This window comes from Melanotaenia boesemani, chromosome 19, assembly GCF_017639745.1.
Source record: "Melanotaenia boesemani isolate fMelBoe1 chromosome 19, fMelBoe1.pri, whole genome shotgun sequence".
NCBI classification, from domain to species: domain Eukaryota; kingdom Metazoa; phylum Chordata; class Actinopteri; order Atheriniformes; family Melanotaeniidae; genus Melanotaenia; species Melanotaenia boesemani.
In genome coordinates this window covers 21413411-21439376 of record NC_055700.1, presented here as the reverse complement: position 1 = coordinate 21439376, position 25966 = coordinate 21413411, and the positions used below count along the sequence as shown (strand labels likewise).

Below are 25966 nucleotides of genomic sequence, written 5' to 3'. Positions count from 1 at the left end.
GATGCAAGATTATAGTAACTGAATGACTCAGACTCAATTTCCCATTTTTATTTTTTTTTATTATTTACTTTCATTTTTAAACTGTGACTTCAGATTATAAAGTTTTTAGGGAACATACATTCTTTTTTATGACTAACAGTTTCCAACTATTATTTAACATTTTTAAGGAAAGGCTACCATACGCTTTATTCACAACATCCCATTCTGCCACATCATAACACTTTAATGTCTGTTTACTTCCTGAGTGTCCAGTGACAACACGTGCCAGTTCCCTGTTACAATATTTTACCATAAACCTTCTGGCATTGTTGTCTTTGCAGTCATTCAGTTCAATAAATAAACTCCATAAGACAAAAGAGGTGAAAACAAAGACTGAAAATATGGGAACATTTGAGAAAATAACTTATAGAATACAAATACTTTATTAATCCCTTTGGATAGTCCTCAGGGAAATTTGGGTTATTTGAGTCGTATTGGATTATATTTACTAGGATAAAGTCACCAGGTTACAAATAATAATTGAGAAATGACTGCAAACTTTAAAATGTGTATAGCCCCCCCAAAAAAAAACTTTAATGAAAGCATACTGCATCTTGAAGAACACCTACTCATATAAATTGCGCCAGTATTGTTTTCATGATGGTAATTTAATCCAACCAACTGCAGATCATGAATGAAAGAAAACATGTTTAGGAGGAAAGTGTATTTACAAAACTCTAAATTTCAGGGCTGTCATTTACCAGAGAAAGGTTGAATATTTTTCTAGTTACCCAAAGTAGCTATCCTTGTTGGAAGTATTGCAACAGACTAATATGACAAACTGTCATGTAATTTGTACACAGTGACCAACTACACATCAAAGAAATTTGACCAAACTTAATAAACTACTTTTTGAGAGGAATTTCTCTGAAACATGGTAAATATTCTTTAAAGCAGACACTTAGTTTAACTTTTCCAGGAGATTATGTTCTTAAATAATAAGGAAAAGAATTAACTGCAATTTTACAAACTTTCCACCATCATGAGGCATCCAGCTGCTCAAAGACCTGTCAACATGAAAAAACTGATGATCCCACAAAACCTGAATAGAGTTATTTGGACCAACCTTGAAAAACAGGTTGAGAAAAGAAGAGAAAAACACAATTTATGTTTCAATTAAACTTTAGGCTGATTGGTAGAAGGGTTTATGCTGTTACACATACCACAATAACAATATTAAATGACAGAAGTTGCTCAAGACAGGATTGTTTTTGCATCCATGTCTGGGTCGGCACTCCTGTCAGAGTCGCTGGCTGGTGTCAAACTCCCAATCATACAAAAACTGAATGTAAACAACAGTCGGTGAAGATCCTTCAACAAAAGATGGGACATCCCCAGGGCTTTGTGTCAAGGACATCAGACGACTTCATGAAGTTAGCCACTTTTCTTCTTCGTCCTATCAGGAGGTGGTTTCTGAAAGCTGCTCAGACAGCGGTGCCTCGTTATCCTGATAACTTAAACTGCTTCATCTGGTGCCATGTCGATCAATATCCTGTTTGTTCACTGAGTCCTCTGCTCTACAGGTGATTCGGACTGGGTCTCGAACTCCTCTCTTTTCTCTTCCATCTCTTCAGCTGATAATTTCGGGCTAGTCTTTGCCAGCGTACCATAAATGGCCATAGCCTGAGTGGCAAGGAAACAAGTTGAGAACAATGAATGTCACTTTGAGATGTACTCAATTAACAGGCTGAAAATAACAAAATAAAAAAATGCACATTTACAAACCTGTGAGACCATCCCACTAATGTCACCGGTGTTGGAAGGCAGAAGGATGGTGTTGGACTGTTTGGCGAGGTTGGAGAACGCAGACACGTACTGTTCAGCCACGCTAAGTGAAGCAGCAGCATTTCCATTCTGTACAGAAATCAGAAAAAATAAGTATCAAAATAAACCCCCCAAAAATTTAAAATGACATGCACTGTGATCTTTTAAAATTGAAAAGAAGAAAATAATGTTTACTTGTTCAGTAAGCGCTGCAGACAGCAGACGGATGGCTTTGGATTTTGCCTCAGCTTTGGCTAAGACTGCTTGGGCCTCACCTGGAAGAAAAACAGTCCCATTATTGGAAAAAAAAAAAAAAAAATCTAGCATAACAGCAGGATTAGTCTTTATAAGCAGAGAAAACTGGGTCTCTCAATGCACCTACCAGCAGCTTTATTGATCTGCTCTGCTTTTTCACCCTCTGAGGCCAGGATCTGGGCTTGTTTACGACCCTCAGCCACATTAATGGCTGACTCCCTCGTCCCTTCGGACTCCAGCACTGTGGCTCTTTTTTTACGCTCAGCCTCCACCTACGCAGAGTAAATAAAACAGACATCTTAAGGCTTTTTTCTGTGCTTTATACAGCTCTACTTTGCTCATAGTCAAGAGATAAATCTTAGTGTTCTTGCAAGTAAAATGCTATACTGAAGCTCAAACCTAAGTCAGAGACATTCATCTTACTTAACTCACCTGCATCTGCATTGATTCTTTGACACGAGGGGGGACATGTATGTCTTTGATTTCGTAACGGAGGCAGCGGATTCCCCACTCGTCGGAAGCTTGGTTGATGGAGTGGACAATGTTGGAATTAAGGGACTCCCTTTCCTTGGAAATAAATGCATATTATGTAAATACAATGTTTCATGTCATGAATAGAAAACGTGAGAAGTCACAGAAGTTTGTCTGTACCCGGAACACTTTGTCCAGTGTTAGTTTTCCCAGCTCCGAACGCATGGTGGTCTGCGCTAACTGTGTCACTGCATACTCTGGATCCTCAACACCATAGCTGGCCTGACAGTAAGGACAGAGGGAATTTTAATAGCACCTATATGATCCTTTTTTGAGAGCCGTTATGATATAATAAAGCAGTCTTGCCAGCATACCTTAAAAGGGTCCAGGATCCTTAAGTAAAGCACTCCGTCAATCTGCAGTGTTACATTATCTATGAAATTGAGCAAAGTAAAGAAGAACCAGGAGGAATTGGATCAGAACTTTTTAATCAAATTGCACCTTTCAAGATGAGCTGCACATCTGTCTGTGTGAAAATATTAGTTATGGTTTACTCACCCAGAGAGACAGCAGACTGCTCCGGGACATCAATCACAATTTCTTTGAGACTTTGCACATAGCGAATTCTGTCGAGTATGGGGATGAGGAAGTTTAAACCCTAACAGCCAAAAAAGGGAAATATTTAGTAAGTTCCAGCACCAGATAGTTTTAAAATGTTAATGCTCCAGAACAAAAAATGATTGTCCCTTGGATTTCTGTAGAAATAGATTCTTGAAATGGTTTAGGTTATGATTTTACCAACACATTCAGCTTCTGGAAGAACCTGGCACTTATTTAATATATAACAAAACCTCAAATCTATAAATTTTTGGGAAAATTGAGGAAACCAACTTGTTGTTTTGTAAAAAGGAATCCATCTATTCTTATTCAAAAGAAGATTTCAGCTGCTCAACAGTCAGTGGTTATGACAGCCTGATTCTCCTCCTCTTCATAGTGTATATACAGAAGCAAATCTTGACTGCTGCTAGGTCTGTTAGTCACACTTGCTGTCTATGAAGCCACAGGAAGGTGTGCAGAATGGTGTCTGGGAATGAAATAATCACCAATATTTGAGAAAAAGATGGTGTGGTGATGGTAGCATATGTATTCATCACTACATAGGCACCTTCCAAATTCATTCTTCCTAAAACAACCCAAAGAGTAGACTCATCTGACCACAGAACACACATCAATTATCTTTCTGTTTATCTGAAATGAGCTCATGCTCAGAGAACTCAAACCTTTTTACACAGATTGTTTATATTTTGTGTCTTTCGCAGCCTAAAGTTGTGTTTCTGTATGCGGAGACAGAATGTAATGAGTAAAATGATTTTCCAAGATGCTCCCAAACCCATGTGGCTTTAGTTACTATGATAGCACAGAGGCTTCTAATGCAGTACTGCCAGAGGGATTAAAGGTCACACATATCAACACAGTAGGTCTTGCAAAGATTCTTTGTAAATTTCTATTAAGGAATTATCTTTTTAAACTGATCATCGATTCTGTGACAAAGCATCCAGAAAAGTATTGCTTGTAAATTGTCAAAACTTTTCTTTCTTTCTTTGCCTCTCTCCCGACATTTTCTAAATGTAATTCTACATTTCTTCACATTTTCTATTACTAAAAATAATTTCCTTTTTACTTATGTCTATTACATAAGAGTTAAAAGAAATTAAATCAAACAAGTTTCTCTTTTATTAGAAATTACCGGCTCCAGGATGCGGTGGAAGCGACCCATCCTCTCCACCACCCAGGCTTCCTGTTGGGGCACAAACAGGACCACAGTGTTCACGGGCAGGCTGGAGGCCCATCGCTGCTGGGCCGGTGTAACCCACAGCCTTGGGGCAGTCCGCTGGGTTTGCTATAAAGATATAAAAATAAGTTAAATGAACTGAAGTTCAATCAATTGACTCTCAGTATAATATACGTTCGGATAGTTGTGAACATTTGTGAGATGTATAAGAGTTATATAAATAATATATATATATATATATATATATATATATATATATATATATATATATATATATATATATATATAAGTGACTGGCAATTCTACAAATTACAAAGAAGTATGTTCACTATTATAATGTGTAACAAAATAGTTAAGGTGATAAAGAGGAAAAAGAGCCAAGAGCAACATCTAGAAGTAGCAGGTTTCCGCAAATATGTGCTGGTTTTGCGTAACCTTATTGAATCATTTAAAACATTAAAATAAAAAAAGCTAATTTATACATGAATAATAAACAACACTTCTTGTAAATCTTGTACCGAAATCTTCATTTTGATTTAGTTACTTGCATAATTGCTCTATTCTTTTATGTTTCGAGTAGCATGTGTATTCAAGCACAAACGTGCACGTAGAGAGCACTACCGTGACATTTAACAGTCAAAATCAATAGCCAGCATAGAAGTAACAAAAATGAAAAACTAAAATATAATAAATAAAAAGAAAATTAATAGAGCTTCTTTCTCGTTTAAGTGGTAGAGACTCAATGATACTTCTGTCAATATTTTGCGTATTATTAACTCCACGCTTAATGACGTCCACTCCAATCGTACGATGGCACGAGCTAACAAGCCATTGAAATCGCTTCAGATTACCTGTAAAATAGCCCCGCCGGCCCGACACAAGGTGCGTAACATCTCTGAAAAACAATAGCGTTAATTTAGCGCGAAAATGCAGTTAAGTAAACTAGACTCAACCCAAACCCTACACTCATATGAGTGACCCTTGCCGACAAGGAAACGAAAGTTACATCACTGGTGCAATGCTAGAAAAACTCCGCTGGAGCGAGAAACATAAACCAGACGACTATGGTTCCATTTCACTGAAATTGATGCAGAGTGAAATCCCATGGTAGAAATATGGCCTTTCACAGGGTGTATGAATATTTGGGACTTATGGGTATTTTCTACTCTAGTTCACTCTTTTTTCTTTTTTTTCGTTATAATGCGTAATAAAATATACTAGTATAAAAGATGCATTTGTCTTTTTTTTTCCTTCCAACTACTTTCTAAAAAAACCTAATATCTGTATAGAACGATAAGCCAAGTGAAATTTATCAAACAGAACAACTACATCTCTGTGTTATGTCAATTTAAAACATTTTATCAAATAACTCTACTGTATGTCTTAGCCCTATGTAACAAATTATTAGATTCACGGGGTGGCGCTGTTTACCATGTTTTTTCCCCCCAAGATTTCACTGTGCAAATTGTATTATTTTACAGTACAACCTTTAGGTGGGCCCCCTTTTGTATAAAAATTTCCGGTTAAGTTCGAAACCTGATCATGCTTCACATATTTCAAAGATACTTGTTGCATTGGCATAGTTTTTTGGATAAATCAAAACTCATCCTTTAAAATATTAAACTAATATTAGATGTAAACTATTTGAATTGAGAATTAAAGTTAATGCAAGCCTCTTTCAATATCTAATCAATTACATTAAGAAAAAAAAAAATAAGAACCTGATAAAAGTCTAAACCAAAGAGCTGGTTTTAGCACATTAAAAATTCCCAAACTCTCAATTTAACTCACATTTAACTCATAGGGGCGTGGTTATGATCCCTTCGAGTCACCTGTTCCGAACGCCAACTTCAGTGATTGGTTAAATTTCTTAAAGTGGTCCTGCCCTTTTAATCCGTAGTACTGCTCTTTCATTGGTCGGTTTAGACGCCAGTAACAGGTGTTACTGCCCCGCCTCTTCCCACCTCTGTTTTGGTGCTCTCGGGCTGTCTCTGAAAACCTGTGATGAGAGTTTTAATAATGGCGTGGACGTGGCGGGGGGCTGCTGCTCTCTGCCCATGTCCGGCATCAGTTAACGACTTGTGAACAACGAAAAGGATTTTATCAAAGCTTTGAAGAAAATTTTTATGGATATTATAATGTTACCCCACTAAGTAAATCTCTGCCGAGAGCTTTCTTTGGCCACAAACTGTAAAACTACTGGCTTGTCGCTGGAAGCGCTTTGTCATGTCGTTACTGTGTGTCCGAGGTAAGTTTTCCTTTTATTTGTACTTCATAAGTTTACAAACAACATAAGCTTTCGTTTCTTTTCCTATTTTTATTGATTTATTTTAACAAATTAATAGTTGAGTTTCCTGGGGTCCCTTTGCTTATGACACTATACAGAACAGACTTTCTAGCATGAGGCATCAGTGGAGTAATTTAATAAAAAAAAGTAATTAAAATAAAACTTATTTGGTTCGTCCTGCTACGACTTTACATTATTAAACAGCCAAAGTCAAAATCAAAACCGCTGCAGTCTGCAGAAGCTGCTCTCCATATTAGATTTTCCACCCATGAACACACACTCACACACACCACAGCAGCTGTTTTGACCTAACAGGTTTACAGTATGTTTACTTTGAGATATAAAGGAATACATGGAAAAACACAAACCCTATAGCGTAACTGAAACGAAAATAAGATGATCCATTTTCTAGAATTAGATATATAAAAAGGAGGGCCACACATTGAAAGACAAACTATATGGAAGTTTTTGTGAAGCTCACTAGTAAAATAGTATAACAAAGTTTAAAAAATAAAAAAAGGTTAAAAGCCTCATGGTTCTCTATACCAGACTAATGAGAAGGGGGTGTTACAGGAAATAAAGTCGGGAAAATCTTGCTCCAGCATCCTTTCTGATGCAAACCAATGCCATGCTTTTCAGTCCATTGCTGCTGAAAGACAGGTGAAAAGGAGGAAGAATAAACCTGCTTGAAGCCCAAAGCAAACATGTCAAAACAAGAGCCTTAGGCTTTTTATTTATTTATTTTTTGGACAAAGCTTTCATCACCAAACCTATTATGATATGGTTCAACCTCACTCTTGTGTTCGAGTTGGCACTGACCCATTTTTAGGCTATACATTAACTTTTTGACTTTGTCAGGAACTTCTATTTCATATATATATATATATATATATATATATATATGGTCAGTTTTGACCCAGTTGTAAAAATAAGATTACAAGGCAATAATTAAAGCCAAAACTGAAACCATAAATGTCATCCAACACTGACAGCCTGCTCCTCTGCCAGTCATTTGAGCTTAAGAGGATTCTCTTTTTAGGTTGTTTTCTTGTAAAGCTGCACAAAAACAAAACAAACAAAGCATGTCCAGCATTCAGTACAGATTTGGTGGCTTGCAGAGTGCACATCTCCAATTTGCAGTATGCAAAAATGAGCAGAACATTTTCAGTGAGCCAAGTTCTGGATAATATTTTTGGGTAAAATAAGTCAAAAAGCTATGCGGCTGAGTGGCTTTCTGAGGAACACAACACATTTGATGAGTCTGATGAGAAAGTTACTGTTAGTGAAGTTGCTATCCCTGAAAGATTCAAATCCAAAGATGGTAAAATCTGTTGGAGGTCAGTACCTCATGATGCACGTAAGGCCAGCTACTGTAAATATCATCAAAATGACCCCTGGAGTCACAAAGTTTGCCGTTACAAGAGTCAGTGACTTCAAGGCATGTGTTTAGCTGTTTATGCTAATGTCAGTACAAAGAGGCATCATTGTTTTATGAAAAGAAAGTGCTGAAACCCCATCCACTTTTTGGCCTTTTTATTTAAGCAAATGTATAAAGGATCAAAACTGACCTATAACATCAATGATATTAGTATAGTTTATAATAATAAACAGACCAAATAAATTAAGCAAATGTAACCCCCCTAAGTAAAAGTCAGGTAACACAACATCCTTATGTGATTCTTATGAGGATCATTTTATCATCTTTTCTTATTGCAGCCGAGTGGCATACTGATACACACCAAAAACATTAAAATCAATATTTTCATGAATAAGGACCCCTATCAAGGTAACCAAGAGAGAAAAAGGAAATTAGATGATAAATAATTGTATTTTGGGTATTTTACAGCAGATTTAAGACATGGGTCAAAACCGGCACATTAACATAAGAGATGGTAACAGAAAACTAACACAAGAGGAAGGTTAAAAAATTAGAGCTAGAGACGACCATTGTCATTGTACACGCCTGTGTAATTATCGTCACTGACTTGTGTGAAAATGGCTTTGTAAAAATAACAGATATGCCATGTTCCCAGATAATTATGTCAATGTTTTGAGGCCTATACTTTAGTAGTTACATAAATTAATAGAGAAAAAAAACATGTTGAACAATTAATTTAAAAATTTTGACAACCTTTATTTCCAGCATAACTGATTTATTTTGCTCACTGTGTGAATTTTATGGCTTATCATTGAGCATTTGGTCAGAGAGTGAACATTATGGACTTTAGGACTAGAAACCAAGGCTGTGTCCGAATGTGCATCCTACTCCCTACATAGTGCCCTATATAGGGGTCATGCCATTTTGTAGGGGTGTCCGAATGTCCAGAGAGAAAAAAGTAGGGCACTCAAAATTACCCACAATGCATCTTGAAAAGTAGTGAGCATCGATGGTCACTAGACGGGTCAATATAGACCACAATGCATTGCGGGCAGAAGCTCAACATGGCGCAATGAGTTGAAAAAATTAAGCTGCGCGAAATTACCTATAAGCAAACAAACATTGAATAAAATACAACATAAGGAAAAAAAATAAAAATATTTACGCACAACTTTGGATTGGATTGGTGGTGACGGCGGTAATCACATGGTTTTTGGCAAAGAAAAAATAAGCAGCTTCGTGTCCGAATCGCCAAGAGAATGAGTCACTATGTAGTGTGCTATATAGTGCAGCCCTATGTAGTGAACGATGGGCTAGGGAGTAGGGTGGGCATTTGGACACAGCCCAAGAATGAATGTAGAGTATTTGCCTTTCTGAACTGGACACCAGCATCCTGTGGGTGAAAGAGACCAGATTAAATTATATCCTCTTTAGACATGCTGAGCACGTCTGAAAATGGACAGTTTTTGGAAAGATTTGCAGTCATAGTCTCATACTGACAGATCCTGTTATGGAATAATGCATTACAAAACTTAATGTCTAAAGCTCCAAATATTATCTGCTGGAAATCCTCATCATGCTTTTTTTTCTTTTTTCTTTTTTCTTTCTTTCTTTTTTTTTTTTTTTTTGTCCTGACATGTATCTGATCACCCTCGTTTTTTCAATTTAAAAGAGACAACTTTCAAGATTTAAGTCTTCATATCTCACTCTTCATTTAATACTTCTCAAATATTCTTTCCAATCATCTAACACACCTCTGTGACAGTCTTAGGTTTGTTTAATGCCTTTGCATTTAGGTCATTGCTGAGTGACGACAGTAGAAATCCTCATTTAACACTTTACTGTTGGGCAAAGAAGGCCTTCTCCACTCTTAACCCTTGAACTTATTATTAAATAATCCTACTCAGTCATGACCCACTTGGCATTGCTGGTTAAATAGAGGGTTTACAATCAAGATTGCAATTGACAAGTCCAGTCCTGAAACTTTAAGATTCCCCCTTTACTAAACCTCATGACGTTTTCTAGTATAATTAAAAACTGATATTTTAGGAAACGACCCAGGAGGTAATTTTTGTATAATTCTGTTATACTCTGAGTATCCTAAGTGCTGCTGGTAGTTATTTCTCATAAATCAGTAACAGATTGGCAGTAATATACATATTTTTGTTTTCTTTTTCTTTAAAACAGAAAAGTGTTCATTTATTCCCAGTAGGATGTTTTGCCTCCGCAACAAATAGGAAACCTTGTTAATGTTAAGACTGATGTCTTTCATCCATTGTGCAAAAATAGTTTTCATCGATTCAAGATCACCTTTCTGATACTTTTTTGTTCCAAAAGAGTTTATATGCTCTTTAAAGGTAAATAAAAGCAAATGACCAGATTTTGTGAATCTTGGGTATGCTATCAGCTCTCAGTTTAAAAAAACAAAAAAAAAAAAAAAAAACTGCTTCACTGATTGTTATAGGGTCCATTATTTTTTATGAAACTGGCAACTTGTGCATCTGGAAAGGAACTCTGTGCTGAAAAGTATATACAGATTTTAGAGCAAAAGCAAAACAAAAAATCTCCAATTCGGACAATATCTTTTTCATATTTGCATATTTCAGCAAGACAGTGCTAAACCACATCGAGAGGCGTAAAGATAATCAGATGCACACAAAGAAGATGCAGATGAAAAACACATCTATAATAGCATGACTTCATAGTACAAGAGCTGGACTGGCCTGCTGCACATACAACCCTTTCACAAACTGAAAACATTTCACTACAGGGTGGAGATCCAGGGATCTTCAACTCTGGTCCTCTTGAGCTACTGTCCTGCAGGTTTTGGATTCTACTCTGATGCTACACACCTGACTCAAATCGCTGGGTCATTAACAGGCTTGTGCAGAGGTGTGTTGTAGTAGGAGATATCTAAAACCTGCAGGACAGTAGCTCACAAGGACTGGAGTTGGAGACCCCTGGCTTAGTCATTCGTAGGTTGGTTCAACCTAATAGCAGCCAAAGAACTGCCACAGAGCCAGATCATTATGTAATTTCAAACATCTATAGCACAAAAGATCACAGTGTTTGTCCTGTTTTCCCAGCTAACTGATGTCTTAATCTCTCCAATGAAGATTTTAAAGGCGGTCCACATTTGTTCACTGTAATGCCGGTCAGTGTTTCCAAATGCAAAGTTGTCTTGTTTTATTTGTGTACTGGCCCTGCCATGGACTGGATCTTGCCAGATGGCATAGACTCTTGCCCCCATGCAACCTTAAGTAGGACAAAGCGGGTATAGAAAATAAAAGAGTAGAAACAATAAAATAAAAAATTGTATTTTATTTATTATAGAATATGTGTTTATAAGATTTATAAACCAATGCATTTACTTTATATATACACATTTTGCATAGCTTTGGCATTAGTGTGGGGAAAAAAAAGGCAGGTAAAACCTTTTTGGTCCAACTCAAAAAAACAAACAACAACAAAAAAAAAGGATCTTTCTTAAAAAACAATGAGCTTCCAGAGTATTTTTGGCATCAGAAACAGAAGTATTCCTATCAAATAAAATGTCCCAGAGAAGCAAGCCAGTTTGGTGCCACTTAGTTGAATGGTTCAGTTAAATGGCCCCAGCAGACCCTACTTACTGTACTTAACTGGGTCTTTTCTCTGTGGAGCTTTCAGACTGTCAATTTTATTGATCAGTTAAATTAAAGCTGGTAGGAGTTATGCAGCCAATAGATAACAGAATAAAGAGGGCTTGGGCAGGGGTTGTGCGATTAGCTAATGTTGTGACTCATACCAGCTTGGCTTCATACTGTTGCGTATTTATTGCTAGCTGAGATGTTTCATCTCCATGGTGACGTCTTTACACAACAGCTAAATGGTGGCCCTTACATGAGGACATGTGAGAAAGAGTCTTGCTGGGGATATCGGGAGGCCTGAGTGGACACATGGGTCACATCACATGGACCCCATCATTCTTTAGGATTGGAGACAAATGTTTGGTTTAGCTGCAGAGTATCTTTGAAACTTCTGGGACCTCAGAAAGCTGAGAGTAGGATGACTAGAGCATTTAATAAACAGTGCAGGAAATATATAAAGATATGAAAGGAAACTTAGGTGGGAGTTGGGTGTCTTTCGAGTTCTCAATGACAATGACATAAAGAAAAGAAAACATAGCTATGTGCTTACAGACTACAAAATAAACCCCAATACATAAAGGGTTAAAAAAGATTGTGGATTAATCAACCACCAGCTTTGATGTAGATACACCAATTACTCTGCAGGTGACAGGAAACAGCTGATTATCAGTAGATACTCATTGGCCTTTGGGTAAAAATGTACTTAAACACAGTTATTCAATGCATACCGTGCTGAAAAATAATTTGTCAATACTTACAATGTTCCAGACAATCAGTTGTTAGCTTGGTGTGCCCTTAGACATCAGTACTAATGTAAAAGAATTAGGGCTGAAATGATTTGCAGTGGGGATGCAGTTTGCCTGTAGTTGCTTTATGTAACTGTAGTTTTATATTTTTGAGAAAGAAAAAATGAATCAGATATTGATTCAACTAAGCAGTTTGCAGTGGCTCCATTGATAATCTTTTGCTGGAAAGTTTCTCATTTGTCACTGCTTGAAGTAGATTCATTTCTCCTACCGTGGTGCCTTTGTTTTACTTCCAGTTAAACTGTGTTCATCCACACAGGATGCAGCTTGTCTGATGCATCATTATATAATTTTGTGGTGTGTCAATTTCTTTTTGCCTCTACTAAAACTGCCATGCACCAGGCATCCTGGCTGCTTAGAGTCTGCCCAGCTCTGTAGCAGAATCAGTATCTGGAGTTTTTAGAAGGATATAATTTTGTGAAGGATGAAAGATGGGGGTCTGCAGGAGTAAAAGTGGTGGAGCTGGTGGCAGGGTGGTTGAGTGTAGCCAGCAGCACAGTAGTGGAATTATGAAAGAGGTAGAGTGAGGCAGAGAGTGCTTAGAGATTGAGGGAGTAATCCCCTGGCCATCTGTTGCTCTCTCTCTTTTTTACCAAGATCAGATCCAACAGCCAGCACAAAGTGGAAGTACAACACTGTAGCAGTAGCACGGATTCTGCTATCACTTCCTGCCCCATCTTCCACAGATGATGTCTTACTATCAAATTGCTCCTGCTAAGTTTTTGATCAGAATTAGAGCAGCATTGCTTAATTCACACAATACTTTTCTCAAAATGTTTCCAGTCTAACTTTATCTCTCTGGTTTGAAATGTGCACAGCTCAGTTAAAAACATGTGCATTTAAATACCTCAGGACATGCTGCATGATAGAGCAGATTAACTAAATGTTCGACTTTAACCATATTTTCAGGCATTAAACTTCCAAATCCTCTTGTCATTTGACCTTCAATAACATGGAGTTAACATGGACAGAATTTCAGTAGGACTACATATTAAATGTTACTCTTTACATGCTCATTTTAATAAAGTGTCATGGTATTTTGTCCTTTTGTTGAATAATGTTACATCATGACTACATTTTGTTTAATCCTATAGCATTTAGATGTGAACAATGCCTATCACTACAGCTGGCCTGAAACTGAAAATGTTACATTATGTTTTTCTGTAATACTGTACAAGTCTTGAATTAGTCTATATTTGTTCATATATTACCAAGAAAGACATTTATTTGCTGTACACTAGTTCATTCTTCAACTTAGGCACATTTTTGATAGTTTAATTTATTCAGTGTTAAGTGGCTTATCAAGTAAAATAGGGAAATAAAAGCGCCCATCTGAAAATTATTAGGCAGAAAGAAAAACTTATAGACCTTCAGAAAGTCCTTAAGTAATATTGCGCACATTCACACCAGCCATTCTTGTTCTAATCCCAGTTCGTTGTTCGGAACGTCTGGTTTGTTTGGTGAGGTGTGAATGCACAAACAAACTCTGATGTAGATTAAAGAAGCAGACTCTGGTCCGATTACAAATGCAGGTCTCGGTCTGCTTCAGGTGAATGGTAGCCACAATGATTTGATTGGCTCAACCAATTTTGAGGGTTGATATTGAGAAATAATTTATTATAAATTTATTTTAGGGACAGATCAGCATAACAGTAGTTTGGCTTGTCTGCTCTGAAAGAGACAAAGCAGCACAACTCTACAAAAACCAGGTTACTCACAGCAGTCTGAGGAACACTGCAGAATCATAGTTTGTGCTGTTGATTATAAGCAAATGAACCAGGACTGGAAGCAGTAGGACTGGTGTGAATGCTAACCTAAGTTAACTTAGTGAACCTGCAGTGTGAATAATGGAAATATGCACATGCAATTCCAATACTTGCAAAGAATTGTGCAGTCCTACAATTCAGCTACAATTGTTAATAAAAGAGAAGAAAAAGCAACTCGGAAAATTTAGCTGAAATAATATACAACAGGTATTCTCTAAATATTTAAGATCAGTCTATGGAGTCCTTGCTGGAATCCGCTGTGACTAAAATATGCCCCTGCTAAATTACAAGAACTAATAGAAGAGTTCAAAGTAAAGCAAGTTCACAGAAGAAATAAGAAAAAAAAAAAAAAAAAACACAGGAACATAGAAAAGGAAAATGTTTGGTAATTGTGCAGCAATTCCTTTCAGACAGTAAGTTAAATAGCCATTAAAGCCAGAGACAGAAAAAGATAAGCATCAATTTCCATAATAATGCCCCCCTTGTCTGAAACAACATCATGCAAATTGAGACATAAAGCCACTGTTCCAGCTCATTTAGTTTAGTGGAAAGAAGGGGAAAAAAAGTACTGCTGGTTTCTCTCAACATTTCCACTGCTCCTTTTTCCGCTTCACACTGTGGTATGTACGAGACAGGAAACATTCGAAGTCGGGAGTCATTGTTCTTTTATCCTAAAAGATGGCAGTGGAAACTATTAAGATTTTCCTTTAGTTCAGTTACCACCATTTGTTCATTTGTTGTTTCCTCTTTTACATATATGTAATCATATATTATATTTAAGGAGACAGGGAGGACACAAGTGCAAATTTTCTCCCTCAAAGTTGATTTAATGTGAAATGTAAAAAGAAAGGAGATGTTGCATGAAAAATGAAAGCATCATTTGTGCTTCTGTGATCCTGTCCTGCCCATCTGGCATGACAGGCTCTAGAGGTTTAGTAGATCCTATGCTTGAACACATAACCCTGCCACAGCAATCACAACTAATCCCCCTCCAAAGCCTGTTACAATCTCATAAATGGTATTGTATGGATACATCAGGGGGCTAAACATCTTTGGTCTAAAAATAAACCAAAATATAGCAGCATTTGCCTTTGCTCTTAATTATTTTTTAAGATAAATATTTTTTTCTTTTGTATGCCTCACTTTTTTATTGTTTCTTTTTTATGTGTTTGTTTACCAGCTGTTATGTTTTGGGCGCAGCTGTCTGGGCTTATGTTTCATGATTATATTTAAAGAAGACATAATGCCTCTTTTTTACAAGTTGACACACTTAACTGGGGTCTAAATAAAAAGTCAGTGACATACTTTGGTCAAAATACCCCAAATACAGTGAAACCTTTTTCTTTTAAAATGTAAACTTACACCTCTTTTTCATTGGATCTGATTGTGATGGGTGGAGTAAGCAACTCTGATCAACTTCACTTTGGGGTGTCTAGGTTGAGATCTGTCCTACAGCTTCAAAAGGCCATGCAAATTTAAATTTGAACACAAATTACACTGAATGCTGGAAACAAGATATTGCTGTTTATTACTGTGTCTAACCTGAAGGTTCACAGTCACCCCCAATTTCCACCGGGTGCGTGTGCGCCGTGTTACGGCTCCGCAACTATTCACAGCCATTTTAATCAATAGTTTGGTTCACATTGGGCGCGCTGTTGCAACCGCGTAACAGGTTCCGGGCGGTTTTGATCTGCTTGAGTAAAGCGCAGTGAAAGCAAAGCAAACCAAGTGAAGCTTACTGTTCATATGGGCTAGTTTTTATCATACGTTAACAACTCTGTTAACTCTGTTATTCAGTTTTGGCAAATTGTATATCAGCATGCTCTGTAACAGAATAACAATTAGAAGTAGCATTTCAATGTTTTATAACACTAGACAAAGTACTGGTATTATTGTTACCTTACGAAAGAAACTAGACTAACTTTCTTTCATAGTTTCTTTATTTTTTTGACCAAAAAAACCCTGTGAATTAGATGTAGAAACCCACTGCTGATCTGAATAACTGACTGAATGAGAGATTTACAGGATAACATGATCCTTTGAGTTGGAAGTCACTTAAGGCACCAAAATAAATGCCGCCAAATAAAAGAAGTGGCTACCCCTTTATATTATGTCACCTTTAACTATTCACAGCAGTTTGATTTTTGCATGTCATTATAGGAAAACTTTGACATACTTTTGTCAAAATAGAAACTTTCCAAAGTTAGAGAATAATTAGATGTAAAACATGAAACATGTGATGTTGTTTATGGTAATGTATTTGGAGAGTTTTGTCTCTGAGATGTGTTTGAATTATGCTATTGTGTTTATAAGAACAATTCATCAGTATTTGGTAAAAAAAAATTAATACTCACCAAAAGGGTAATAGGAATATGACAATGAGATACTTTGTATGTTTAAATAATGTACTACATTTTTTTCCCCCCATCAGGTAGGTTTTTAACTAAGTAGCATGATGCATGAAATCATCTATAAACCTTCGGCTGTTTTTGTGTTTTGATACAGATTTGACCCACAGCAGTGTACCAAAACAAACACCTTATTTAGTTGGTTGCAATTGACAACGTGACACGTTTGTCTGACTCAGGTGTCGTGAATCACACCAACTCATGACTCTGGATTTTAATGCATTTGAGAAGCATCAAAATCATGACCTTTTTAATTTGTATTTCAAGTAAGTTGAACTGAACCTTGTTTACCGGCCTGATCACTGTTTTGTTTTTGTGTGTGTGTGTGTGTTTGTGTGTTTTGCAGTGAAGAAAGCCAAGCTCAAGGGGCCTGCAGGTAAGAAATTGTCTTTATGTAATTTTAATGAACGCTTCCTGTGTTGAGATGTGTCATATTTTTAGAACAGTGTTGAATTTGGAGGACATTCTTCAGCTGTAGAGGGTTTCATATGGACCTTTTTGGATTTTTTATATTTTCTTTCATTTTTTAAGTGAACCTTTCAGTGTTCATTATTCACAAGGGTGCTGCAAATTTTGAGCTGTTGGTCATGTAGTGATCCAGGGATCAAGCCATATGAATCTTTGGTGAGAAAAAAGAACCATTTATTGCACATCTCACATTCAGATATTCAAACTGCAGTGTTATGTTGCACATATACATTGATGATACACACTTCAGTACAGTTGTCTGGGTGACAAAGCTGAAATCACCACACCAAATTTCCCTGAGGACTCTCCAAAGACATTAATAAAGTATTTCTATTCTAAGTATTTCTAGGTAGGAAAGCATAAGGATATATACAGAAATATTTTTATATCAAGACCCAGATCCTAAATAATGAAGTTTTGCACGAACAAATAACCTTTAAGGGATCCTTGTGTCTGGGAAAGAAAATGCATTGCAGTGACATGCTCAGGATAAAGTCATGAACTCAAGATTGACAGGTCAGATCATAAAAAACTAAATTTAGGGCAAAACTACATGTATCAGAATCTAAATATTCAGGTATGACAGAACATACACAGTTTTTAATTATATATCATCTTCTGTACAAATAATTTTTAAAACCATGAAAGGTTAATTCATTTTGCACACACACACACGTACACCACACCAACATACATAAATGATATCTGCAGAGTAGTTACTCCACAGTTGCTTCTTTTTAAATAAAACACACACGCACACACACAAAACATTTCTGAACCAGCAGAAATTAGAATGGCTGAAAGAGTAAACAGCTGAGTGCTTTATGTTTCCTCATATCATTTCCTCATGTAGGTTAATCACTTAAATTCTGGCAAGTCACTAAAAGCTCGGTTGATTTTACATTATGCAATCCTGTGTCCTTCCACAGCAGGTTGTGCACAGGTGAGCTTAGATGGGTTGCTTCTAAGTCCAAATCCCTGCGCACTCCACCTCAGCAAATCCCTCCAGTGTGCATGGTCACGCCTCCCTTTAAGCTCCGTGACATGTCTGTCAAGAGCAGACAGGAATGCTGAGAGTTACCTCAGCTTGCCCGAAATATTTAACTCATTAACTGTAGGGCTAATTATCCAGCTTCATGTAATCAGCCGCTCCTTCACATGTTTTACAGAAATGCATTTTGTAGGGTTTCTGAATTATTGCTGTTCCCGGTTGTGACCACTTTCCTGCTTTGGGTTGTGCAGCATGTGACACTTATCCCAGAGCAAACATCAGGGATTATTTAGTTAAGTCAATTGTCTCCCTAAGGTGGAACATAAATATGTCTACAGCCTCAAGTTTAAATGACAGAAAATATGAGTCTTTTTGCTGTTGCTGGGATTTTTTTGTTTATAAGTTTTTAATTAATTAATTAAGGGTGATACCAGGATCCAAGCGCAGACACAGAGCTGAGTACAAATGAAGATGTTTATTATAATCCATTGGGAGGAAACAGGTTGGAGAAGAGCAGAGGAATAGAGTTGCTGTAAAGGGAGGCTGGAGCAGACAGGTCTGGGTTCCACTGGGTAAACCAATGAACTGGCGATGACTGTATTTACCCTGAAATACTTGAAGGGCAATATTGATTGTGCATCATGGCTTTATATTCTACATACAATTCCACCACATTGAATTTTAAGTTTAGATTTAGATGATGGCTATATTATGTTAGCATACCTTTATGAACGGGATTTTGTTTTAAGAAATCAAGCACTTCATATTATATTTGTCCTTTCTCTTTTCTCATGATAATCCTTTGTCACTTTGCTTAGACACAAAAGACTTACGGGAAGAGGCCTTGAAGTTTACATAAGGTTGTTCCTGATAGGTGTTTGCATTGTGCTTCCACCACACCCGCAGTCTGATGGCTTATTTTGGAAGATTAGAGTGTTTCTGGAGACTGCTTAGTTAGTAGAACTGAGTGTGGCCTTGTACAGGCTGGTGGCCAGCTGCCTACTTTCCACTGACTGCCACAGGAAACTGAGACTTGATAAAGACCTTCTGTTGGTGGAATTATGATTGCATGCGTGCATGTCTGTAAATGTAGTTATGCCTTGTGTTTCCAAAATGCTGCAGAATAGTATTGTACATTATATTTTCCAAAACATACTCAGGTCAGAGTAAAAGGATGCATTTCTCGCAAGGTGGTCCCTGCAGTGACAGAAAACTTGTCCAACAAGTTTATGCCTTCCATTGCATGCAGCATTTATGGGGATACTGGACTGTAAATGTCAGTCTTCCAACTGCCTGCATTTTCCTGACTAATTTATTGGGGAGAAAAAAAACACTCATCAATCAATAATAAATGAAGACATTTGACTGAGAGATCAGGGGTGAGTGGGTGGTTTACAGACAGGAGTGGCGAGTACTGCCAGAAAACATCATCTTACAATTCACCTAATCTGATTCATCTTCCCAACAACACACTGACTGATGTGGTTTCACTTTGCCAGTGTGAGACACTGAGCACACAAACATACAGTGTCTGTGCTTTATAGCTAACTCATGTTTATATTTGTTATTTCCCAGTATTGTTGTTTAAAATACCAACAGTTTATTAATAATAATGTCCATGAAGCAAGGACATTTAGACTTGATGTAAGACAAGAACATGTGTATTACTGCAGGCTGCATTCTGCTTTTGTGAAAACAAGGAACCTCAGCCATTACAAGCAAAGAGCTCTGCAAATACAGTTAACCAAGCAGAACTCTTAAAAACTACTCAAATCTATCACCATAATCAGACTCACATAAACACATAAAGCAAACTCAGCTTGACGTATTGTTTTATGTGAGTCAGAAGCCAAAGATCCATACTCAGTTAACCCTTTGTGCCATACAAATTTGCTCTTCCCCTCTGCTTCTGTAAAAATAACATACCCTTTGTTCTTTTTCTGTATCAAGGAGCTTTGGTTATCTAGCCCTACATTTGGATGGAGAGGGACCAACAAAACTGCCTCCTTTTATGTCTTATATTGTCAAACGTCTTTCTTTTTTTTTTGGATTTAACTGCTTGATATTGCATTACACATTTTTGTTAGTAACATTCAGACAGAATACCAATAATCTAGAGGACAACTTTCATACTATGTCAGTAAATTATGTCACCACATGAAAGCAGTAAACATGGCGTAACATTTGAACACAAATGGGGACAGACAGGATGATATCATTACGCAAAATTAAAGTCTCACCTAATCTGATCATAACATATTTTTCCTTATAAATAAACAATACTGACATTAATCCTTTAGATCTGTTTATTTGTGATTTACGTACTTGCTCATGAAGATATTTTCAAGGTGAAAAACTATTCGGACATTTCTGTATTTGCTAGTAAAGAGCAGTACAATCCACTAAGTATATCTGTACAAAACAAATAAACTCTCTGGCTAATATTAAAGCCTTCATTTCTCTTACTGTAGCTTTAATATTAAATACATAATGTGAAAATATTAACTGACACATTGATTTTTCTCGAACAATGATTTTGGTATTGACCTCACCCATCCATGTGATCAGTTTACTAGGCAGTTGTTGCTGCTTCCTCCTTAACAGTGCAGATTGTATCTTTTTTTTTTTTTTTTTTTTTTTTTTTTTTCGAGGACAGCACCTGCTGCAAAAGGTCCATAGCCACTAAGTGGCTCTTATCTAATCCATACATCCTCTTCCCTTATCTGCTCCTCACGGGAGCCGACCCAAGTGTGGCACAAGGCATCGGCTATCTAATTAGGGAAAGGCTTGAGCATCCCTCAGGCTCTCTTGTAATAATGCCTGCACTTTGTTGCTACTGTCCTCTGTACACTAATAACATTTATGTTCTGTCACTTATGGTTGTGGGATGGATGGTGGTTTCTGTATCATATCAATGTTTTTTTTTTTGGTTTGTTTTTGTTTTTTTGAAGTCTCAAAGTATCTGTCCGTTGTCTGTCGAGGGGGATAGTGCTGTGTGAATCTGTTTCTGTCAAGAGTTGAGTTTGCTTATCTGGCTCCTGTGTGAAAAGGCTGGTGCAGGGTAAATGTTTTAGCATGTTGCCCAGGTAACCAGGAAAATCTTTGTTTAGTGCAGTCAGGTGATCAGTCCACAAAGGAACAGCTGATTGCTTGCTTTTGTTTCCCAAAGAACAAAAAGTGAATTGTATGTGTAGTTACTGCACTGTGTGTCCAGGCTTCATCTTGAAAATCTAAACTAAAATAAGGTTTTTGACTTTTAAAAATGACTATTTATATCAATATATTTTTCATTAGAGAAGACAATATCTTTGTATTTGTTTTTTTTATGTCTTGTTTTTGAATATGTACTTTCACTTGTATGTAGGAAAATAATAGATATTTTACTGATGAAGTTCTCCAATGTTTAGCTTATTCTTAATTTTTAGCCATTGGCCGTGCAGGATTTGAATGAAACCGCGCACACGTGTTGATGCTTCTCTCTGCTGCAGGAAATTAAAAACAAGCGGTTGTGACATGGGTCATATAATCCCCCCCCCCCCTCCTCTAAACCCCCACCCTCACCCAATTCAGTGCTGACAGCTGGAGCACACAGTTTTTGCTGCTCGGTTGTCCATCACTGCTGACAGAGAGTAGGCTGTCAGAGATCACCGAGTGTGAGAGTACACCGACTGACCGATAGGTACTTAAGTTCATTTCTGAACTGCCAGTTGCACCAGCCAATAGATTTCCAACAGTCCCAGTCAGTGCTGCGCTACAAAAAATGACAACATGTCATATTTAGGCTTTGCTTATGGATCACCCTCTCTTTGCAGTGTTTGTTTCGAGCAGGAACATTCAACTCAGCTAATATTATCACCCTTGACTCCAGGGAATTTTATGAATTCCAGTATTGATGGTATCAGGGTTGACAGCGACCTTTTCTGCTGCAGTAACAGGTCGTGGGTGACCTGCTTTATTAAGTCTTAGACAAGCTTCCTTTTAACCCACCTTATGTTTGGAAGACAAACATTAAGAGTATGTAAAATTTGAACTGGAATTTACTGTGTGGCAAAGCTGCGTCAGGCTGCCAGAGTCTTTTGTGTTGTATGACGTAAGGACGTGGCTTTCACTGGAGATTAACAGGGTCAGTGTGCTGGCCTGGCCCAGCTTGGCTTGACATTGTCAGGGGGAGGGGACTTATCTGCCTTCACTCTCACTGGTACTCCTGATCTTTTACACACAGAGCCAAAGCAGAATTACAAACTTAAGTAATACTACTTGTCCATGATGATTATTTCTCAAGAAATACTTATCTGAGGGCACTTTACATCGAGAGAAACCCAGCAATGACATGAGCTTCGCCGATCTGCTGCCCCATTCTTTCAAATGCCTTTGCAGATCTTTTTCACTTCATTAGGACACCTTTATACAGTATCACACACCTTACTGTATAAGGTTTGAGCTAAAAATGTTTTTCCATCCAGCATTTCATCATTAAAATTAAGTTGAAATGCACAGACATTTCTAGCATTAGATTTAAGACACAGTTTAAAATACATGATATTTGATGTAAACTGGAAATTAAACTGTAATGCAAACTGAATAAAAGCTTGTTGCACCCTCTGCAAGAATTTCATTCCTGTTCTCAAAGCGGATAGAATAAAATGACATCTCGTGGCCCTGATCTGGAAGTTCTTGCGGCTTTTTCTCGACAAACACACTAAGCAGAGCTTTGTTTTAGTGGAGCGTCTGAGAACAGTTGTGTGATTAGTCGCACATTTGAAGTAGGTGAGGTTAACATGGAAAAGTGTGAAGCGTAAAGTTGTCACTTCCACATTTTTTTCAACAAGGTTGAGAATATAGTTTTAATGAACAACTGATCAAAGTAGTGAGAAAGAATGAAAATGCATGCAACATGTATAAACATCAACACTGCAGCTTGCACTACCTCACCATGGACTAAGTTACTTAAGTATGAAATCACCGGGTCCATACATTGCACATTAAGTTACCAAAACCTTCTCCCACATTAATCCCTGCCCCGTCTTGGACGAAGCTTCTAACAGAGTATGAAATAACTAGGCTAAAACTATTTTTTTTTTCTTGTTCTTGCCACCCTGATAACACACACAAAGTTCTCGCTTCTCACAAAGTACATAACAAGCTTAACAAGGTTGCACTTTAACTTTCCAAAAACTGATGACCATTGCAAATATGATGGTAACGATCTCACAACATGTATGGTGGGTACATTATGCCACACTACTGAACTTTGAGAGAGATTTTTGCACTTAAGTGCCCCCTAATGAATTCTAATTTAGCATCTGCCTTGTATCCTGTGTCTTCTCTGAGCTGTCTCTATTCAGTAAAAGTCTGTCGCATATTGACTCCTGCTGTGACTTTCTCTTTCTTTCCCTCACATTCTCCAAAAATGTCCCCTTACCTTTCTTTGCTGAATAAGCGGTATAACTGAACTTTGGCAGATCACACTTTAGTACCCACTTATGAATGATTATTTAACCCATAAAGATTGAGAGGAGCATAAGACAGGTTAACATCTGTTTTGCATCCTGTCTCTTTTCTGGGCTCTCTTCAGCGAGTAAGTCACTCCGATGTTGACTCTTATCTCTTGGCCTTTCACTTTTTCCCCGCCTCCTTTTGTGTTTCTTTGCTAAAAAAAAAGGTGTGAAGTGCTGTTTCTCAGCACCAGGAAGCTGCAGGACAATAATGGCTCCAGGAATGTGTGTCATGAATATCTGGATGTCATAAAAAGTTGTAAAAAGCACAGTTGTAAGGTTGGAAACTTGTGTAATATTGCTTTAATTCTCCGTTTCAAAATGATGCTTTAATTTCAGATGAGTTTTACCACTGACCTCATATTTATCCACCAAACCCAAAAGTTATATGTCATATTAGATGACACTATTTTTCCCTGACACTGTTTCTCTGTGCCTTAATGTATTTTGATCAGTAATTTTCCTTTTTGTTTCAGATAAGTTCAACACCTACGTGACACTGAAGGTTCAGAATGTTAAAAGCACAACCATCACTGTGCGTGGGGACCAGCCATGCTGGGAACAAGATTTCATGTTGTAAGTTGTTAAATAAAGGCACTGCACTGTTTATCTTAAAAGATGTATTCTCCTATTCATCAGTTACAGTCAGCACAGTGAAACTATGTGCTGTGTTTTATTGGCTTAATGATGGTTATGACCCCTACCAAGGAGATTACTGGTTGTTGTCATCTCATTGGCTTTTGTTATCAAAATTACTTAAAAAGGTATGACTGGATTTACAGGAGACTTTACTTTTGTTGGTGGTGGATCATGGCCCAATTCCTCTTGAAATGAAGAAAGTTTGGGTCTAAATTCAGTAATTAATTTGTAGCTTGAATACCAGCCTTCGCCCATTTCTTTCTTGTAATTTACTGGTTTCAATTTTCCATTTTACTTTCCCAGTGAAAGGTATCTATGGTGATGAACAGAGCCGACATGTTGCATGTGTGCCATTGTTTGTCTTTTGTGAACTGTGTCATTGTAACAATGTTTGTTTTTCCAGACCTTCATCTTTCCTTCTATCCATTAATAATGTGTTGGCTTCATGTGATTCAGCATGTAACACAGGTGTTATCAGTTTCCAGCTAAAACAGCAGCTCCTGTTACAGCAGTTCAAGTAAAATCTAAAATTCCATATTTTCACCACCATTCACTTGAGCACAACAATTATTTTTTTAAACATAAATGTAATTAATGCATGGAGTAAGTTATGGCAGGTAACTGTCAAACTCTGTATATCTTCATACTTTAAGTACTGCAGAGTTTTAATATTAAATGCTTTAGTATTTTTGATTAAAATGGAGTTGGAAGAAGTTGGATGGTAATGCTTCAGTTCTCAGTCATGCTATGTAAACCTACATACTGTAACTCCTCCTTTAGAAAGATGTCAGATTTTATTTGCTTTTCTGTACAACAAATGTTTGTGGGATTTGCATAACTACAGCCTGCAAAACTATAAACCGCAGCTTCTTGTTATCCTTTAATGGCTTTATATCAAAACAGGAGCTTTGATAAGTCGGCTTTAGATGTGTTGGCTGGTGGATTTTCATGTTTTGTTTGTTTGGATACAGTCAGCTCTTTGATTTCAACCTTTGAGCTAAGCAAACTTTATTTATTGTAAATATAGCCAGTAAATTTTAAAGTTTGTTATTTTGTCCGGATATTTCATGAAGTAAGGAAAATGTAGATTTGCTAAAAGCTAAAACAGTTGACTGTTAACATTACTATTATTAACAATGTACTTGAATACATGACTCAGGTGGGCAAGTTGGAAATCTTAAATCCTCTGCATTTTCAGACAAGAGCATTTGTACAGAAATGTTAATCTACTGAACTTCTAATCTACTTTTTCTCCTTACATGTACTTTATCTTGACTACATTTAAAGTTAGTTACTTTTTAAAATAAAAAACAAGATGCTAAGCTAACAACTTAGTTGCTAAGGTTGCAGCATGTCCACACAGCAGTAGAAAAAACAAACTTTTGAAATGGATATAAAAATGTTGATCCAACCATAACTGCATAAAACCAGATTTTTTTTACTGTTGCTTTATTCAGTTGACTTGTCAGAAGTTGCACTTGAAGCATTTCCAGACTGTAATGTTGCTTTAATGAAATCGTGACTTTTAAAATCTGATCTGATCAAACATCCAAACATCTGATCAAACATCCGTTCATATTTGTTTCTTCCATTTATCCAATTTGTTATATTTGGAAGCATGCATTGTGTTTTAAGCTTCTTGGGTTTCTAAATAGCATAAAATGATCTAAAAATTATGCAGAAATTAAGTAATCAAGAGAAGACTTCTTAATAGCATGTTGTCAAAGTAAACCTACTATCAGTTGGGCATTTATTTTATCATTGACATGTGTTATGTTGTA

General features: G+C 37.0%; 2 protein-coding genes across 4 annotated transcripts in view; one reads left to right on the top strand and one right to left on the bottom strand.

Moving 5' to 3' along the window:
* Nucleotides 1-45: 45 nt before the first annotated feature.
* On the bottom strand, nucleotides 46-5331 carry stoml2 (stomatin (EPB72)-like 2). Its single transcript, XM_041969262.1, has 10 exons — nucleotides 5173-5331; nucleotides 4277-4429; nucleotides 3088-3187; nucleotides 2904-2962; nucleotides 2710-2811; nucleotides 2491-2625; nucleotides 2186-2330; nucleotides 1999-2078; nucleotides 1765-1893; nucleotides 46-1662 (listed from the first exon to the last, which is right to left on the bottom strand). Exons 1-10 carry the CDS (start codon nucleotides 5212-5214, stop codon nucleotides 1540-1542), a joined length of 1068 nt encoding a protein of 355 aa, XP_041825196.1. The 5' UTR covers nucleotides 5215-5331; the 3' UTR covers nucleotides 46-1539.
* A 1014-nt stretch (nucleotides 5332-6345) lies between these two features.
* LOC121629589 (protein unc-13 homolog B-like) overlaps nucleotides 6346-25966 on the top strand; it is a 64530-nt gene continuing 44909 nt past the window's right edge. For all 3 annotated transcript variants that reach the window (XM_041969248.1, XM_041969247.1, XM_041969245.1), the window contains exons 1-3: nucleotides 6346-6569; nucleotides 16939-16968; nucleotides 24023-24122. In XM_041969248.1, the coding sequence (XP_041825182.1) occupies nucleotides 6548-6569; nucleotides 16939-16968; nucleotides 24023-24122 (152 nt within the window). In that variant the 5' untranslated portion in view covers nucleotides 6346-6547. The remainder of the gene's footprint in view (nucleotides 6570-16938; nucleotides 16969-24022; nucleotides 24123-25966) is intronic.

Excerpts from the sequence above, each read along its gene's own strand:
- stoml2 (XM_041969262.1), bottom strand. The coding sequence starts at position 5,214 with ATGTTACGCACCTTGTGTCGGGCCGGCGGGGCTATTTTACAG. Across the intron at positions 2,812-2,903 it reads GGATCCTGGACCCTTTTAAG|GCCAGCTATGGTGTTGAGGA; the intron begins GTATGCTGGCAA and ends CCTTACTGTCAG. Across the intron at positions 2,626-2,709 it reads CACTGGACAAAGTGTTCCGG|GAAAGGGAGTCCCTTAATTC; the intron begins GTACAGACAAAC and ends TTTATTTCCAAG.